A 19699-nucleotide genomic window follows, 5' to 3' on the forward strand; every position below is an offset into this window, starting at 1 on the left:
ATTTCATCATTTGTGTTATAGCATGAACCCAATCTGTCTGTATTCACCACTTCTAGGTTTGTACTGGGGGTAAGCAAATAGGTAAATCAGATAGAGTTCAAGCAGACAAGCTTTGTCCAAAGGCTGTTTTTTGTTTTGTTTTTTATCTAATCAGGGTAAAAGAATGATTACTAGAATGATTACTCTTGTTCTTTCTCTTTAATTTCTAGAAACATGGATTCCAAAGGATTCATGCAAGCTTTCCAGAATGAACTAACCTGTTCCGTCTGTATGAACTACTTCATAGACCCCATCACCATAGACTGTGGGCACAGCTTTTGCCGTCCCTGCCTGTACCTCTGCTGGGAGGAAGACCAGACTCCAAAGAGCTGCCCTGAGTGCAGGGGACTATCAGAGAAGCCAGATTTCCAAACCAATATTGTACTCAAGAGGCTGGCTTCCCTCGCCAGACAGGACACAGCTAAACAAACCAACAGCTTGGAGACGCAGATCTGCTTGACACACAAAGAAGCCAAAGGACTCTTCTGTGAGGTTGACAAGACCCTGCTCTGTGGCCCCTGCTCTGAGTCCCCAGAGCATGCAGCTCACAGCCACAGTCCAATACAATGGGCTGCTGAGGAATACCGGGTAGGTGATGCTTCTAAAGCAGTTAGGAACCTACAGGCTCCTAAATCAGAGAGAAAGATGAGGATAATAATGAAGTTGATGGGGATGGAGATGGTCGAGGTGGAGATTTTTCAGTGTGGGTCCCAAGATAGAAATGTATCATTTCAATGTTGTTGCCCAATTGTCCAAACATGTGGAAATGCTGCATCCTGGGGCATGTGGCAGCACCAGGCACACTGGCTTCTGATGTGAGCTTGAGGCTTTCTCAGTCAGGTTATATAAATATATGAGTCTCAATTTCTTAGGAAATGGATTCCATCATCTGTAAAGTTCCCCCAATTTTCTAGGATACATCTCTGTCATTTCTGATATTCAAAATATTAGAATCAGACTAGATTAACGTGGAAAAATCTTATCACTTCATTTTAAATCACAATTACCGGTTTTTCAATGACTCCCTTTGCTCATAATTAAGGGGATGAATTACAGTATCATCATCTGTGCCACTAAATCTTATGGGTATTTTCCAGGAGAAACTTCTAAAGAGAATGGGCTCTTTATGGAAAATGACACAAGAAATGCAAAACCATCTGAATCTGGAAACTCACAAAACTCCGTCATTAGAGGTAAGGATGAAAATGTTCCTTTTCATTTGTATGAATATTGACATAATTCTAGCTTAGACTTTTAGCTCAGTTTAAGTTCCCAGTTAAAGGACAGTGGTCTCTTCCCTGGAGAAGTAGTGGTTTCAAATGACATATCAGTGATCACAAATATACAGGCCCATACAAGCTATTTCAAATATTGCTAGTATATGGGAAAACCAGGGCATGAAAATTATTCATAGTCCAAATTTTGAAGATTTGGATAAACTTTCTCAGATATGGATGATAAGAGAACATTGCACTGTGACTCTAAAGGAGAGGAGAGGAATAGAGTAGTACCTAGAGGAAAAATAAAGAATATTTTTTAAACTGTACAATATGGGGTTTACATACTTAAAAATATATTTAGAAAAGTCAGGCAAAGGAACAAAAAGAAAAGAAGATTCAGGTAAGAGAAAAAATAAATAATGGACTAGGAACCCTGAAGAAACCTCCTAAGGAGAAAAACTGGGATCCCTCAGATGGCTTGATTTAAACGGGGAAAGAAACTAGGAATATAGAGAAAGGATGGACAGGAAGGACCCTTTGAGGTGTGAGGTAGAAAGTTTGTCAAGAGCTTTCCCGATGACAGTAAGGAAATAATGTTTGACGTTTTCTGTTGAGAATGAGGATGAGTGATTCTTTGAATCCACTATCTCTGCAGAACTATGTGGCCATAAGGAAGGTGATGATCAAAGTTCAGTATCAGAGGATCCACTTGTTTCTCCAGGAGCAGGAGCAACTCCATCTGGAGGCGCTGGAGGAAGAAGCGAAGGAGACTCTTCAGCAACTCAGGGAGAGTGAATTCAGAATGACTCAACAGAAAGAAAGTCTAAAAGAAATGTACAGAGAGCTGACTGAGATGTGCCACAAGCCTGACTTGGAGCTGCTCCAGGTGAGAAGGGAGGTTCCATCCTCAGAGACGGAATTACTATTCTGGGCACTGTTGCCATGACATTGAAATGTTACCTGCATATACTCTTATCTCAGCTAAGGGATGATGCTCCTTGACTCCCATTATCTTACTTGTCCAATCCCTTATTTCTCATAGCCTGGTAATTTTTGGGAGTTTTTTTTTTTTAATCCTTTTATTAGCTAACATAGGGCAAAATTATTTCGGTGTGATCAGGGGGACTCTCCACACTGATTATCCAAAGCCAGCAAAATTCTGTAGCCAGGAAAAGTTAACTTTGTTGGAATAATTTTCAATATATGTTCCCTTAATCCCTTGTCACTCTGTTATCCCATACTTACTGAATACATTGAGGTTTTGCCCATTGTCTAGAAAAAATTAGAACTGGTAATCAATTTCAATGTATTCTATAATTCATTTTGTATGGTCCTCTGTTTTGCTTTAATTGTTATCATAAATGAGATCTCTCCTTGGGAATAGGACAGGGCACTGAGTGACATTGGAGACCTAGATGTTGTTGCATCATAACACAGACTCTTCCTGGCCTTCTTCCTTCTGTAATGCATCCTGACTAAGTCCATCATGTTTTAGTTTAGGCTCTGTTATTAAGATAACCTCTAATTGTTCCTTAGAGAAGAATCAGAGAATAAATACCTTAATGAAAGGAACAAACAAGAATACTAAAGAAGATGCAAAAGGACAGAACTCTGATGATTAACATCATCTTTTCTTTTTCCCTTGCAGAACTTGGGCAATGTATTGGAAAGGTGAGTTTACACTAAAGATTTCTGATTTCTGAGAATGTTTCTGTCTTTTTGATGAAGTAAATGTACAGTCATCCCTTAGTACCATGAGGATTTGGTTCCAAACCCTCCCCCATACCTAAATCTGAGGATGTACAATCCCTTATACAAAATGACATAGTATGTACAAATAACTCACAAACATTTTCTAGTATCCTTTAAGTCATCTCTAGACTACTTCTAACACCTATTATAATGTAAATTAAATGCTATGTAAATAGTTGCCTGGTGTGCGGCATTTTCAAGTTTTACTTTTTGAAATTTCCTGATTTTTTTCCTGAATATTTTTCATTCAGATTTCACAGTTTCAAATCATGATTGAATCCACAGGTGTGGAATCCAAACAAATGGCAGATGGACTGTACATTTTTTGAGCTATTAACATTGTTTTTGTGGCTATTTTCTATTTTATTTCAAAAGAGTTCTGAAGGACTTCTACTCCTTGGTCTCAGAAGTTTCCTGCTCATTTGGTTGATTTCAAATATACCTAAAAGGCTTCTGACATTCTGGACTTTGTTCCACCTCTCTAGCCTTACCACAGTAAAACGTACTGAATGAAATTTTCTAAGTTGCAATACAGGAAGAACCTACCTGAGTGAGTCGGAAGGTGAATAATACTGGACAGAGGTAGATTCCTTAAGAGTGGGAAGAGGGGCTGTGATTTTGTTCCTAGAAGTAGGAGTGACTCAACCTGTTCCATCACTGAAAGCCCCCTTGTAAGCTGGACCTCAGAGGGAATGGCTTCCTGGTGCACACTGGGAAGTTGGACTTTCAGCACAAGGGTAGTCAGGCTGGAATTGAATTCCCTCGCTGTGCTGACAAGAGCAAAGCTGTCTGGTTCAGTGTACTCTTCCTTTTGGTGACTACTTGCTGACTGAAGTACAAAAGCTTTGCCTGAATTTGTGCTCTCCGTAAAATGCCCAGGATCTTTGCATCACCTGAGATTGAATAGAGCAAGTAAACAAACCTCAAAATTTCTAGAAATGGAATAATGACTAAAATGAATGGGGAATTTGAAAACGGATATAATTTATATTTTGAAAAAAAGTAAGGTAACATATTTTTTTAATCCCAAGAGTGTAGAATATAATGAATGCACAATTAACCAAAAATGGGAGAATTCTGATGAAATATCTAGGATTAAAAATAGCTTCTTTTGAAGATTAGGATTGACATGTATACGCTACTATGTATAAAATAGATAGCTAATGAGAACCGACTGTATAGCACAGGGAACTCTACTCAGTGCTGTGTGGTGACCTAAATGGGAAGGAAATCCAAAAAAGAGGGGGTATATATACACATATAGCTGATTCACTTTGCTGTACAGCAAAAACTAACACAACATTGTAAAGCAACTATACTCCAATAAAAAAATATAATAAATGGCTTCTTTTGTAATGGTTGTGTGATTAACCTTTGGCCCTGAAGTGTAACTGATATCATTTTTTTACAGGACTGATTTGGTACAGATGCAAAAGCCTCAGCCAGTGAACCCAGAGCTCACTTCCTGGCCTGTCACTGGAATCCTAGACATGCTGAACAGCTTCAGAGGTAAGAGTCAGCGCTTTGGTGATCAGGCCTCCATTTCTTTGATGGTTCTTGGGAAGGAGCCTTCTTTGATTTTATTTTTTCTGACATGAAGTTAGTACATGACTTTCCAAAGTTGTTATATCTTTTCTGCCAATACAGTCATGCTACAAAGAACAAGGGTGAACTTTGCAACCTATATTTTACTGCAAATGCAAAGCAAGATACATATTTTTAGTTACATCTGAAATAGGCTGAGCAAGAAGAGAGCAACTGGATTGATCAGCTAGTTATAAAGAAACAGAATATTTAGTTCTCAGAGTAGCAGTTAATGTTGTATGTTTATTCAGTTTATTTCACTCTTGAAAGGTTATATATGGCATTGCTGGTTTTAATTTGTTCTATATTACAATTGTTTATCATGCATTATACAAAGAATATTTCTTATTTCTATAATTACTAACTTTTGACAAAATAGACTACAATTGGCTTAGGCAGAATCATTGTAATGCTGTTAGATCAATCTCAAAATAATTGAAAGGTGAGGGATATGTGAACATGATTAGTCATAACATGCTTTTAGAAGCTTCCAAACTATTCATTGATGGATTTCTATCAACATTTTTGCTTTGAAAACTTGCTAGGTAGAGACTCTAGCCCAACAAATACGCACATACTAGCAAAGTGCTCTCTATGTATTAAACAGTGTTAAAGACAAAAGACACAAGAAAAGTTTTCTAAAGAAAAAAATAAAATTTTATGTGTCCTGAAATAAACTATCAAGAATTTGACATTAAATCAGACTTCACAGAGTTCATGATATGTCTGTATGATTTTTTCTTTTTCTATATGATTTGAGGTGTTTCTATGTGCTGTAGAGATAGTTATAACTCTTGTTCTTCATAGAAGAGCCAGTCTGAACTCCCTTTTGTCTTCATTTTGTATTTCCTTGGAGGAGGGAAAATGAAAAGACTCATTGGGTAGAGAGCCTCTGCCTCTCAGGCCATGGAAATCCCACTTGTTGACCACATTTTTGCTCTTTCTGCAGTGGATAACGTTCTGAGTCAGAAAACGACCATTCACAATGTGAGCCTTTCTGAGGATGATACAACTATGATATATGGAGATGAACATCATGGTGTGTCCAGAGAGCTCCAGGGTGCAGAGAGTTTTGTGGCCTGGGGAGCTGTGGCCTTCACCTCCGGAAGGCATTACTGGGAGGTGGATGTAACACACTCCTCGAACTGGATTCTAGGAGTCTGTAAAGATATCTTGACAAGCAATACTGTTATCAGTATTGATTCTGAAGAAGTATTTTTGCTATCTTCTATGAAAGTGAACAATCATTATATTCTGTCCACGAACTCCCCACCCTTAATTCAGTACGTGCAAAGGCCTCTAGGTGGGATTGGAGTGTTTCTGGATTATGACAATGGAATTGTGAGCTTCTATGATGTTTGCAGAGGTTCCCTCATATATACTTTCTTTCCTTCATTCTTTTCCTCCCCTCTGAAGCCTTTCCTTTGCCTTAGGTCTCCATGAATAGTCAAGTTCCGTGACCATTTATTAGATGAACTTTTCATCGGAGGAAGTTACTGTCCTGAGACCTCATGTGAGGCTACAGGATGATACTTGACTGTCTCTGAGCCTATTGTAATTTAATGGAACATAATGATGGTATGTTTATAAAATGGCATAACCATGTTGAATGTATAAATTTGTTAATTAAATGATCTATTAATAAAAACTTTTTTATTGAGCATTTCTAGAATATAATCAATAGATATTCTTTTTAAAAAATAATATTTGTATTAAAATAAAAATTACATATCATAAGGTTCATTTACATTTTAAGCAATGTGTTTTTCTTCCATAGTTGAACCATATTGGGGTAGAAGAATGAAGTGGTATATATCTCAGCATAGTAAACAAAAGGAATAGCTCAGTTTTTTCTTCAAGTGTGACCTAGTTGGTTGGATAAATGTATTTGACAGATTTGGTCAAACTCTTTCTCTTTGTCAAACATTTAGACTTTCTCTAAACCCTGGTCATTCAGCACATCACAGCTCATCAACAGCTTTTCCAGAAAGTTTTTCCTGACTCCACAGACCAGTATAATTCCTCTTATAACACACTCTCTGAGCATATGTCATCTCATCATAATGTTCAACAAACTTTCCCCAAATTACTAGATACTTTTTACTGCAGACTGAAAATTCTGAGAGAGTAAGGATAGCCTTTGACTTATTTACTACTATATTCCCACTATCCAATGAAGCACTTAGAACAGAACAAAAATAAATATAAGGCAAATGAATGAACAAATACATGAGTGAAATAGCTAATACACAGAAAAAGTATTCTATCATCATTAAAATTTTCTTTACAGACTAGCAAAAGTTAAGAGAATTCAGCAGCACCAAACCAGCTTTACAACAAATGCTAAAGGAACTTCTCCAGGCAGGAAACACAAGAGATGGAAAAGACCTACAATAACAAACCCAAAACAATTACGAAAATGACAATAGAAACATACATATCGATAATTACCTTAAATGTAAATGGATAAAATGTTCCAACCAAAAGACATAGAGTGGGTGAATGGATACAAAAACAAGACCCATATATATGCTGTCTACAAGAGACACACTTCAGACCTAGGGACACATACAGACTGAAAGTGAGGGGATGGAAAAAGATATTCCATGCAAACAGAAATCAAAAGAAAGCTGGGGTAGCAGTTCTCATGTAACACAAAATAGACTTTAAAATAAAGACTATTACAGGAGACAAAAAAGGGCACTACATAATGATCAAAGGATCAATCCAAGAAGAAGATATAACAATTGTATACATTTATGTACCCAACATAGGAGCACCTCAATACATAAGGCAAATGCTAACAGCCATAAAAGGGGAAATAGACAGTAACACAGTCATAGTAGGGAACTTTAAGATGCCACTTTCACCAATGGAGAGATCAACCAAAATGAAAATAAATAAGGAAACACAAGCTTTAAATGATACATTAAACAAGATGGACTTAATTGATATTTATAGGACATTCCATCCAAAACCAACAGAATACACTTTTTTATCAAGTGCTCATGGAACATTCTCCATGATTGATCATATCTTGGGTCACAAATGAACCCTTGGTGAATTTAAGAAAATTGAAATTGTATCAAGTATCTTTTCCAACCACAACACTATGAGAGTAGATATCAATTACAGGAAAAAAATCTGTAAAAAGTACGAACACATGGAGGCTAAACAACAAACTACTAAATAACCGAGAGATCACTGAAGAAATCAAAGAGGAAATCAAAAAATACCTAGAAACAAATGACCATAAAAACACGAAAACCAAAACCTATGGGATGCAGCAAAAGCAGTTTTAAGAGGGAAGTTTATAGTAATACAATCCTACATCAAGAAGCGAGAAACACCTCAAATAAACAACCTAACCTTAAACCAAAAGCAATTAGAGAAAGAAGAACAAAAAAAACCAAAATTAGCAGAAGGAAGGAAATCATAAAGATCAGATCAGAAATAAATGGGAAAAAAATGAAGGAAACAATAGCAAAGATCAATAAAACTAAAAGCTGGTTTCTTGAGAAGATAAACAAAATTGATAAACCATTAGCCAGACTCATCAAAAAAAAAAGGGAGAAGTCTCAAATCAATAGAATTGGAAAAGAAAAAGGAGAAGTAAGAACTGACACTGCAGAAATACAAAGGATCATGAGAGATTACTACAAGCAACTCTATGCCAATAACATGGACAATCTGGAAGAAATGGACAAATTATTAGAAAAGCACAACCTTCCGAGACTGAATCAGAAAGAAATAAAAAATAGAAACAAACCAATCATAAGCATTGGAATTGAAACTGTGATTAAAAATCTTCCAACAAACAAAAGCCCAGAACCAGATGGCTTCACAGGTGAATTCTATCAAACATTTAGAGAAGAGATAACACCTATCCTTCTCAAACTCTTCCAAAATATAACAGAGGGAGGAACACTCCCAAACTCATTCTGCAAGGCCACCATCACCCTGATACCAAAACCAGACAAAGATGTCACAAAAAAAGAAAACTACAGGCCAATATCACTGATGAACATAGATGCAAAAATCCTCAACAAAATACTAGCAAACAGAATCCAACAGCACATTAAGGGGAACATACAACATCATCAAGTGTGGTTTATCCCAGGAATGCAAGGATTCTTCAATATACACAAATCAAACAATGTGATACACCATATTAACAAACTGAAGGATAAAAACAATATGATCATCTCAGTAGATGCAGAAAAAGCTTTCAACAAAATTCAACACCCATTTATGATAAAAACACTCCAGAAAGTACACATAGAGGGAACTTACCTCAACATAATAAAGGCCGTATATGACAAACCCACATTCAGCATCATTCTCAAAGGTGAAAAACCGAAACCATTTCCACTAAGATCAGGAGCAAGACTAGGTTGCCCACTCTCACCACTATTATTCAACATAGTTTTGGAAGTTTTAGCCACAGAGAAGAAAAAGAAATAAAAGGAATCCAAATTGGAAAAGAAGAAGTAAAACTGTCACTGTTTGCAGATGACATGATACTATACTTAAAGAATCCTAAATATGCTACCAGAAAACTACTGGAGCTAATCAATGAATTTGGTAAAGTAGCAGGATACAAAATTAATGCATAGAAGTCTCTTGCATTCCTATACACTAATGATGTAATATCTGAAAGAGAAATCAAGGAAACACTCCCATTTACCATTGCAACAAAAAGAATAAAATACCTAGGAATAAACCTACCTCAGAAGGCAAAAGATCTGTATGCAGAAAACTATAAGACACTGATGAAAGAAATTAAAGATGACACAAACAGATGGAGAGATATACCATGTTCTTGGATTGGAAGAATCAACATTGTGAAATAGACTATACTACCCAAAGCAATCTACAAATTCAGTGCAATGCCTATCAAACTACCAACGGCATTTTTCACAGAACTAGAAAAAAAACTTCGCAATTTTTATGGAAACAAAAAGACCTCAAATAGCCAAAGCAATCTTGAGAAACAAAAATGGAGATGGAGGAATCAGGCTTCCTGACTTCAGAACATACTACAAAACTACAGGAATCAAGACAATATGGTACTGGCACAAAAACAGAAGTGTAGATCAGTGGAACAGGATAGAAAGCCCAGAGATAAACCCACACACATATGGTCACTTTATCTTTGATAAAGGAGGCAAGAATATACAATGGTGAAAAGACAACCTCTTCAATAAGTGGTGTTGGGAAAACTGGACAGCTACATGTAAAAGAATGAAATTAGAACACTCCCTAATACCATACACAAAAATAAACTCAAAATGGATTAAAGACCTAAATATATGGCCAGACACTATAAACTCTTAGAGGAAAACGTAGGCAGAACACTCTATGACATAAATCACAGCAAGATCCTTTTTGACCCACCTCCTAGAGAAATGGAAATAAAAACAAAAATAAACAAAGGGGACCTAATGAAACTTAAAAGCTTTTGCACAGCAAAGGAAACCATAAACAAGAGGAAAAGAGAGCCCTCAGAATGGGAGAAAATATTTGCAAATGAAGCAACTGACAAAAGATTAATCTCCAAAATATACAAGCAGCTCATGCAGCTCAATATCAAAAAAGAAAAACCCAATCCAAAAATGGACAGAAGACCTAAATAGACATTTCTCCAAAGAAGATATACAGATTGCCAGCAGACGCATGAAAGGATGCTCCACGTCACTAATCATTAGAGAAATGGGAAGCAAAACTACAATGAGGTATCACCTCACACCAGTCAGAGTGGCCATCATCAAAAAATCTAGAAACAATAAATGCTGGAGAGGGTGTGGAGAAAAGGGAACCCTCTTGTACTGTTGGTGGGAATGTAAATTGATACAGCCACTATGGAGAACAGTATGGAGGTTCCTCAAAAAGCTAAAAATAGAGCTACCATACGACCCAGCGATTCCACTACTGGGCATGTACCCTCAGAAAGCCATAGTGCACAAAGAGACATGTACCACAATGTTCATTGCAGCTCTATTTACAATAGCCAGGACATGGAAGCAACCTAAATGTCCATCAACCGAGGAATAGCACATATATACAATGGAATATTACTCAGCCATAAAAAGAAATGGAATTGAGTTATTTGTAGTGAGGTGGATGGACCTAGAGACTGTCATACAGAGTGAAGTAAGTCAGAAAGAGAAAAAGAAATACCATATGCTAACACAGATATATGGAATCTGAAAAAAAAAAGATTCTGAAGAACATAGGGGCAGGACAGGAATAAAGACGCAGATGTAGAGAATGGACTTGAGGACACAGGGAGGGGGAAGGGTCAGCTGGGATGAAGTGAGAGAGTGGCATGGACATATATACACTACCAAACGTAAAATAGGTAGCTAGTGGGAAGCAGCCGCATGGCACAGGGAGATCAGCTCGGTGGTTTGTGACCACCTAGAAGTGTGCGATAGGGTGGGTGGGAGGGAGATGCAAGAGGGAGGGTATATGGAGATAAATGTATATGTATAGCTGATTCACTTTGTTGTAAAGCAGAAACTAACACACCACTGTAAAGTAATTATACTGCACTAAGGATGTTAAACATATACATATATATATCAGTAAACCAAAATAATAAAAGCAGTGTCATATTTGTACATTAATTCCAAAAAGTTTAGTAGCCTATGGACTAAAATACTTATACACACAACACGTACAAACTCATAATGTAATACACATAAATCAAGTGTATGGTGAAAACATTATTCACTTACAACCTGGAGCATGAGGAAGGGATTGGGGCAGAACCAAAATAAATTTAGACATGGCCTGGAAAATTACTGCCAAGAGTCAAAGGAGACTGATTTTAAGGAGGAGTTAATTCAAATGGAAATGATGAAGTTCTAAAAATTAATTTCTAATTTTTGAAATCAGTAAGAACAATCTCAGTGACAGCTAAGCGATAAATATACATATAGAAATGCTGCTGCTCGCATGCCCCTGCCACTAGCAAGATAGGGAAGGGCCAACTTCTCACTTCACAGAGCAGGGAGAGAGACATCAGGAGCTTGACAATCTTCTTAAAGGCAACTCTCCTACCTCCAGTCAATCAAATCTTCCCATTCCCTGTTCCCATGCAGAAGTCCTAAGGGACAGGATCACAGAGAAGGGAGGAGTCACAGACTCCTCGGGGCTCCCTCACAGCTCTGGCAGCAGAAGGTGAGGAAAATAAAACTTCTCTGTTCAGGAAACTCAGCCTAGTCCAGAGTGTACGGCAGCCCAATCAGATCATTGTTTATTCCAAGAGTATTCATGGCATTGACTGTCTCTGGGGGTGGACTTGGGGTACAGAGAGGAACCAGAAATTACTGCACGAGATGTCTTTTTCCCAACTGGTCATACTTTGTATTGAAGAGGGAAGGAAAGAAGGAAGGCAATGAAAGGGCACAGGGAGAAGAGCCCTTCCATTTGATGAAGATGCCATGGCCTTTTTTTTTTTTTTGCGGTACGCGGGCCTCGCACTGTTGTGGCCTCTCCTGTTGCGGAGCACAGGCTCCAGACGCGCAGGCTCAGCGGCCATGGCTCACGGGCCCAGCCGCTCCGCGGCATGTGGGATCCTCCCAGACCGGGGCATGAACCCGTGTCCCCTGCATCGGCAGGCGGACTCTCAACCACTGCACCACCAGGGAAGCCCAGATGCCATGGCCTTTTGCTGGGGAGTTCTTTGTTCAGGTTGTGAAAAAAGCTCAGCTGGAATCGGAGCCAGAGGATTCCCCTGAGGTAGATGAGCTGCAGCCACTGTCCTCAGACACAATCTTCATCTTCACCTACTGCTGTGGTCTGAGGAGTTGCTGCCTTTCTCCTCTTGTTCATCTTCCTTATTTTCCTCTGATCTCCCTGAGGCAGGAAAATATTCTCCAATCATATCTGATAATTCTGTCTCTGGAGCCTGAAGCCCCTGGCCCAGTCTAAGCCCTCCCTGCAGATTCCCTGATGATGGGGACTGCAGATCCATCCTCCTAATCTTGGGATTAGGGTCTCCCATCATGTTCATGTTCTTACGCTTCAAATAGGTTGTCTCTCTGTAATAAGCATGTTCTTCAGGAGACAGACTCTTGAGTCAGAGATCAAGGTCCACCTTGTACTGTTTCTGCAGTTCCTCAGCCTCCTTCTTATAATGCTCCTTCTGGTTCTGTGGGACACACTGCCAGCATCTACTAATCTCTACCACGTGCTCCCTCAGGGCAACCCTTTCAGCTCCCTACTCAACCACAAATCCTGGTGGAACTTGTGATAGCCATTCGTAGGTGGCTTCTTGGGCTCTTCATGAATAAACTGTTTTGGGGGGGAGACCACTTTTTGCACATTTCCCTGAAACTTCTTTGGCACTTTGATTTGGCTTCCTTTGGGGACATCAGATTTCGTGGAGCTCTGGACCAGATCAGGGTGCTGTTCTCTGACAGAGTCATTTTCTCCTTAAACTTCTGTTTCTCCTTCTAGAAATCTTGACTATATTTCAGCTTCAGCTGCTCTGGAAGCTTCTTGTATTCCTCAGACAGAACCTTGGTCAGCTCCTGGTTGCTCAGCTTAGGGTGTTTTTGGTGTACTGGAGTTGCATCTTTTTGAAAAAGCAGAGGTAAGCTGTCAAGGGCTTCTTGGGTAAATCAGGACGCTTCTTGTGTTTTCTGCATTTGTAAGGATTGTCAACATTTTCCTTTGCTTCCAGGACTAATTCTTTCAAAGTGCAAAACTTTCTCAAGTTATAAGAAATTTCTAACCATTTGAGTTTGCACATTTCCCCAGGAAAATCTTTAAAAGCTACTTTTTCCCAGTCCATCAGTGACTGGGTTGTTTTGAACATGTGCCTGTCATTGGATGGAATGTTATTCACCATATATTCCAATAACTTCACAATATCTTCTTTGGACCTGTCATCCTGGCCTTTAGGCAACACCATTTCTTGTTCTTTGGGATACTTATATCATCCCAGCAGTTCAAACACCTCAGCAAATCTCCAGCTTCTTCACTCTCAAGATTCAGCTGGTGAGTTATTTCTGTAAGTCCTGCAGTGTGTGTGATTTCTATGTTTCTGAAGAGAAAGAAAAAGAAAGGTTCTCTCCTATGTGATACACAAGAAAAGCACACCCTACCTGGGATACGTCCCTTCTATCATTTAATTTACCTTTAAAAATGTAAATGAAAACAGGCCCAAATTCTGAGTTGAGGTTCATGTTGAGCATTAAGAGCTCCTTTCATACAATTAAAAATCCTCAGGCCCTGTTCCAACATGCCTTCCAATCAACTTCACCACAGCTTGTTTTAACTACAAATGAACAAAACTAAAGACTGGCTACTCACTCAAGGGGCATAGGATAAGAGAAAACGAAGGGAACTTTAAAAATTAAAATGCTTGAAAAGGAAAGGGCTTTAAAATAGCAATGAGATACCACAACACATGTATAAGAATGGTCAAATTCCCAAAACAAGGACATCACTGAATACTGAGAGGATGTGGAGAATCAGGAACTTTGATTCATGGCTGATGGGAATGCAAACTAGTACAGGCATTCTGAAAGACAATAAGGCAGTTTGTTACAAAACTAAATATCCTCTTACCATGTAATTCGGTAATCATGCTCCTTTGTATTTGCCCTAATCAGTTGAAAACCCATATTCATTAAAAAAAAAAAAACCTGCACAGCGATGTTTATAGCAGCTTTGCTCATTATTGTCAAAACTTGAAAGCAACCAAGATGTCCTTAGGTAGGTGAATGGATAAAGAAATTCTGGTACATCCAGACAATGGAATAGTATTCAGTGCTAAAAAGAAATGAGCCATGAAGCCATCAAGACACATGACATATACTTGAATGCATATCCCTAAGTGAAAGAAGCTAATCTGAAAAGTCTACGTGCTTCATGAGCCCTACTATAGGACATTCTGGAAAAAGTAAAAATATGATGACAGTAAAATAATCAGTGGTTGCAAAGGGTTGAGGCTGGGGGTACTAATGAATAGGTGATCACAAAAGGTTTTTAGGGCAGTGTAACTCTTCTGTATATTATAAAGGTGGACACATGATTCCACATGTTCACTATACATCAGTCAAAACCTACAGAATATACAACACCAAGAGTGAACACTAATGTAAAACCATGGACTTTGGGTGATAACGAAGTGCCGGTGTAGGTTCTTCAATTGGAATAAATACACCACTCTGGTACAGTGTATGGTGATGGGCGATACTGTGTGTGTGTTTATTTGGAGGAGGCAGGAGGTATATGGGAACTCTCTGTACGTTCTACTCAATTTTACTGTGAATCTAATCTTCTCTAAAACAGTAACACTCCATAGGATTCCAGAGCATAGCTACCTTCTAAGAAGGGTCCTGATGGCCATGGACTGAATGTGCAACTGAGGAGCTAGAAATAGAAATGAGACAAGCCTAGGAGACCCTCCAAACTTGCATCCTGCTCTGAGCACTTCATGGATCAGTCATGAACACTTGAACCTTAAGTTAATGACTGATTTATAGACTAATGGACTCTGTCCATTAGAATAAATGCATTCTATTAAGCCATAATTTTTGTCTTTAAATGGAAAGGATTTAGTGAAAATTATGTAATATTTAGAGTATTTATTTTCTTAACTTTATCAGTCTTTAAGCCATAGTGAAAGCGTTACCTCCTTCAGAAAACTCCCCACAAAATTCCTGGTACTTACTAGAATTTAAACAAGTGGAAGAACTGTAACAGCGCACAATTTTCTCGTATCCATTTATCCAATTAGTTGGATAGAAAAGACAATCTTTTCTAACTTCATATCTGTGGTACATAATAAGATCTTGCCCCAAACACCTTGAACAATCTCTTAGGATATTCCTCTAGTGTAAAACTAAGCCTTCTCAGATATATGGTAACTAAGAAAAAAGGTGGAAAATTATATAAAATCACCTTTACAAATGAAAAGTGGAATATTTGAAATTTGAATCTGGAGAGGAAAAATTGTTTTCTTTCCAATTATTGTAAAAGATAAGATAATGTATTTAAAACAATGAAGGTTGAAATACAGTTCTGCTGTAGTTTTTATGTGTGGCACTTTTACGAGCCAGGCATTTTTCCAAATAGCTTACATTTATTATTATCCCAGGACTTAGATGAGGAAACTAAAAACATTAAGAGAGTTTATTTACTTACCTAAATTATGAAAAAGGTAAAAAAATTCCTAAAAGTAAAGATTTTAAGAAGAGCTTTTCAGTTTTAAAAATAGACTCCATTCATCAGAAAAGCGGGAAACAATTTATCACAGATAGCTCAATCGTTTAATGAACGATTTCATTAAATCGTTCATTAGTTAGGGGATACTAACAATATTATTAGCCTGGTGAGTGGAACCTACAAGGAGTTGAGGTTCCCAAAGGCTTGTAACAGTGGGAAACTGAACCTGAAAGGGACAGACAGCTTCTAGATGAAATTCAGGGATTACTAATATGTTTGTATATCTTGAGAAGAGGTTTCAGTTCAGAGTTTCAGGTTGAGTGTGTGATAGGTTTAGAGAAAGCCACAGAAAATAAACTTGTAAACTGCGGAATGAAGATGTTATAAGAAACAGGAATTGTACTCACAATACAGCTCTTGGCTGAGCTACATCTTTTTTTAACAAAAGAGAATAACTGATATAATTAATCTAACGAACATATCGTGGAAGTACGATAGGGAGGTGAAAGGAAGAGAAGTGTAAAGATGTATGTAAGGGCCAAGGAGCTAAAGACCTAGATATCTCATTTCTGGTAACATCAGTAGACATTATTTATATTAATGTATATTAAATACAATCATATACAATAAGACAGGTACTCTCTGTTTTGGTAGAGATATAAAGATGACGAAAACATATCTCTCAACGGAAGCTCACAGATACGAACAAATAAGATATCAATAAAAACTGCCATTATGGAGAAATGTGCAGGTACTTTAGGAGCTGGCAGCAGAAGCACTTCTTTGCATTTTGTCTCCTGCACTGATACACAAAAATAGTCTTCTTACCACCCATTGATAGAGCAACTTGAGAAAAAAAAATGACATTACACACACAGTATACCTACACTAAACAAAATTATTGTTCAATATTCTATTCTATTAAAAACTCATTCCTATCTATCACTAATAAAAATAATTCATTAGCAGTGTATTAGTCTCTTTTTAACTACAACCTTCAGTTTTGAGAATTCAAACAATTGAATTTTCTCTTCTTGTTGACATTGACACCCGTGAATTTAAGTGACCTTAATGTAAAGGGAATCCATTTCTTAGACTAGCAGATCAATATATTGCCAATCATATCAGATTGACTATCCTATCACAAGTGTTGTCCCATTTGGAAATATGAAAATTCCAAGTTAAAATAAAAACCAGTGCCATCTGATATACCGTGCTTTCAAATAAATGACAGAAATTAATCAAAATTCCCACTTCTATATCAGAGCGAGTGCAGAAGTTCCTCTGCTTTCTGGTATTCAGTGTGTCACCAGTGTTACATTTTCGCAGCCATCACCAGTTGCTGGATTGTCATGGGGCACTTTAAAGACCGAAGCTGCAAACTTTCCTGAAGAAGCATTACTCTTCACCTTCTACAACGCAGGTTCCCAACCAAGTTTTAGGTATCATGCCAAATGGAAAAACTACCTGTCTAGGATTTCCTCTCCAGAAACCCACATCTTACTTTTACACCATAGAAATCATAAATTAGCAGAAACATTTGTATTCCTTTATAAATTTCAAACATTTGTAGGGATTATAATTCTATGGCTCCAGAGTAAACTGAAAGTAATTACATAGTTTTTATTAACTAGGAATATTTCATACACCTGAGAAATTCTTAAGTCTGTTGTTAAATTAAAAAAATTTTTTTATTTTTAAGGGAAAGAAATATGAATTCCTTTACTCAGAAAGTTTTACTCACAAGAAGATTGTAGAATGGGTCTCATCAATGCTGGTAGGAAAATCCATCCAATCAGGTCAGGGGTTCTATGTTCTCTTGGATGGGTCAGCAGCTGTAACTTTCAGAGTTTTCCATAGTCCAGCCAACTCCAAATGACTCTGAACAGAAGAAACATTGCAGGTTAGTCCTTGAATGGAAAATAGAGGCTACAGCCCTGAATTCTACCTCTTTTCCTTTCTCACCTTGACTCTATGGAAATTGTCACTTGCAAAAACACTGCTCAAAAAATAATTGAGAATTATGGGTACTACTTATGCAACTATTTTATCTTGTGCTTTTTGGTTGGTGCTAAGGGGAAATAGACTTCTGCCTATCCCCTTCTGAAATACAGAATAGGTTTTGGGTTAAATTTATATTTCCATAATTTCATCCACAGAATTAAATTACATATATTATAAGTGGATTATAGTAACCATAGAGTAGGATCATTCATCTTTAAATTTCTATTATAGAATTAATATTTAAAAGGCATCCATTTTTTTGAGATATATCACAAAATATTATCAGTCAAATCAAATATCATGGGCAATAGTTAAACCTTTTCATATTTTCTTCCTTCATTATATACACACACACACACAACTCACTGTCATATATATATGCACTCATGTATGCCAATTAAATATTGTAGAGGAGAACTTTTAATTCAGTTTCATCCAGATGCTTCTGCTTTCCTTGGTGCTAATACTGAGAAAATGATATTTTTCAACACAAAGAAAAATCATTAGTTGGGTATAATATTCACTGATGGGGTAATTTTTGTGGTGTGTCTGTCCTATCCTTCTTAGCAAATGATTTCTTTCTGTTATTACCTCCAATACTTGGGGGGAAATGTTGACTCTTCCTTTGTATGTTGGTCTGTTATGAATTAGGGACCCATTGTTAGTATTGCTAGTATTTAATTTTTAAGGACCAGCCTTAGTGCACTGGACACAGAAGACACTGGATGTCAGAACTGGTGCTTATCTTGAGACCTCTCCAGGTTCTGCTGTTTCTTTGCTGTTTGTTTCACTTTATGACACAGCAGTTCCCACAGGACAATACAAAGGGCAGACATATAATTGTTCCTTCAGTTACCCAAATATTAGTGGGAGTCACTCTGCTTCTTTTTTTTTTTTTTTTAACATCTTTATTGGGGTATAATTGCTTTACAATGGTGTGTTAGTTTCTGCTTTATAACAAAGTGAATCAGTTATACATATACATATGTTCCCATATGTCTTCTCTCTTGAGTCTCCCTCCCTCCCACCCTCCCTATCCCACCCCTCCAGGCTGTCACAAAGCACCGAGCCAATATCCCTGTGCCATGCGGCTGCTTCCCACTAGCTATCTACCTTACGTTTGTTAGTGTGTATATGTCCATGACACTCTCTCGCCCTGTCACAGCTCACCCTTCCCCCTCCCCATATCCTCAAGTCCGTTCTCCAGTAGGTCTGCGTCTTTATTCCTGTCTTACCCCTAGGTTCTTCATGACATTTTTTTTCTTAAATTCCATATATATGTGTTAGCATACGGTATTTGTATTTCTCTTTCTGACTTACTTCACTCTGTATGACAGACTCTAGGTCTATCCACCTCATTACAAATAGCTCAATTTCGTTTCTTTTTATGGCTGAGTAATATTCCATTGTATATATGTGCCACATCTTCCTTATCCATTCATCCGATGATGGGCACTTAGGTTGTTTCCATCTTCAGGCTATTGTAAATAGAGCTGCAATGAACATTTTGGTACATGACTCTTTTTGAATTATGGTTTCCTCAGGGTATATGCCCAGTAGTGGGATTGCTGGGTCATATGGTAGTTCTATTTGTAGTTTTTTAAGGAACCTCCATACTGTTCTCCATAGTGGCTGAACCAATTCACATTCCCACCAGCAGTGCAAGAGTGTTCCCTTTTCTCCACACCCTCTCCAGCATTTATTGTTTCTAGATTTTTTGATGATGGCCATTCTGACCAGTGTGAGATGATATCTCATTGTAGTTTTGATTTGCATTTCTCTAGTGATTAATGATGTTGAGCATTCTTTCATGTGTTTGTTGGCAGTCTGTATATCTTCTTTGGAGAAATGTCTATTTAGGTCTTCTGCCCATTTTTGGATTGGGTTGTTTGTTTTTTTGTTATTGAGCTGCATGA

The 19699-nt window shown here is 37.6% G+C and overlaps 2 protein-coding genes across 2 annotated transcripts; one reads left to right on the forward strand and one right to left on the reverse strand.

The window, feature by feature from the left end:
• The first annotated feature begins 213 nt into the window (after positions 1-213).
• Positions 214-6038, forward strand: LOC113616568 (tripartite motif-containing protein 64C-like). The gene is made up of 6 exons (XM_027099957.1): positions 214-627; positions 1137-1232; positions 1915-2145; positions 2908-2930; positions 4423-4520; positions 5545-6038. The coding sequence occupies exons 1-6, from the start codon at positions 214-216 to the stop codon at positions 6036-6038; spliced, it is 1356 nt and encodes a 451-aa protein (XP_026955758.1).
• A 6346-nt stretch (positions 6039-12384) lies between these two features.
• UBTFL1 (upstream binding transcription factor like 1) lies at positions 12385-13518 on the reverse strand. The gene is given in 4 exon segments (XM_027099958.1): positions 12385-12812; positions 12815-13024; positions 13027-13164; positions 13167-13518. Coding segments are annotated over 4 exon segments (1128 nt in total).
• Between the last annotated feature and the right edge of the window lie 6181 nt (positions 13519-19699).

This window comes from Aethalodelphis obliquidens, unplaced genomic scaffold (genome assembly GCF_003676395.1).
Source record: "Aethalodelphis obliquidens isolate GAN/ISIS:26980383/991018 unplaced genomic scaffold, ASM367639v1 scaffold162, whole genome shotgun sequence".
NCBI lineage: Eukaryota > Metazoa > Chordata > Mammalia > Artiodactyla > Delphinidae > Aethalodelphis > Aethalodelphis obliquidens.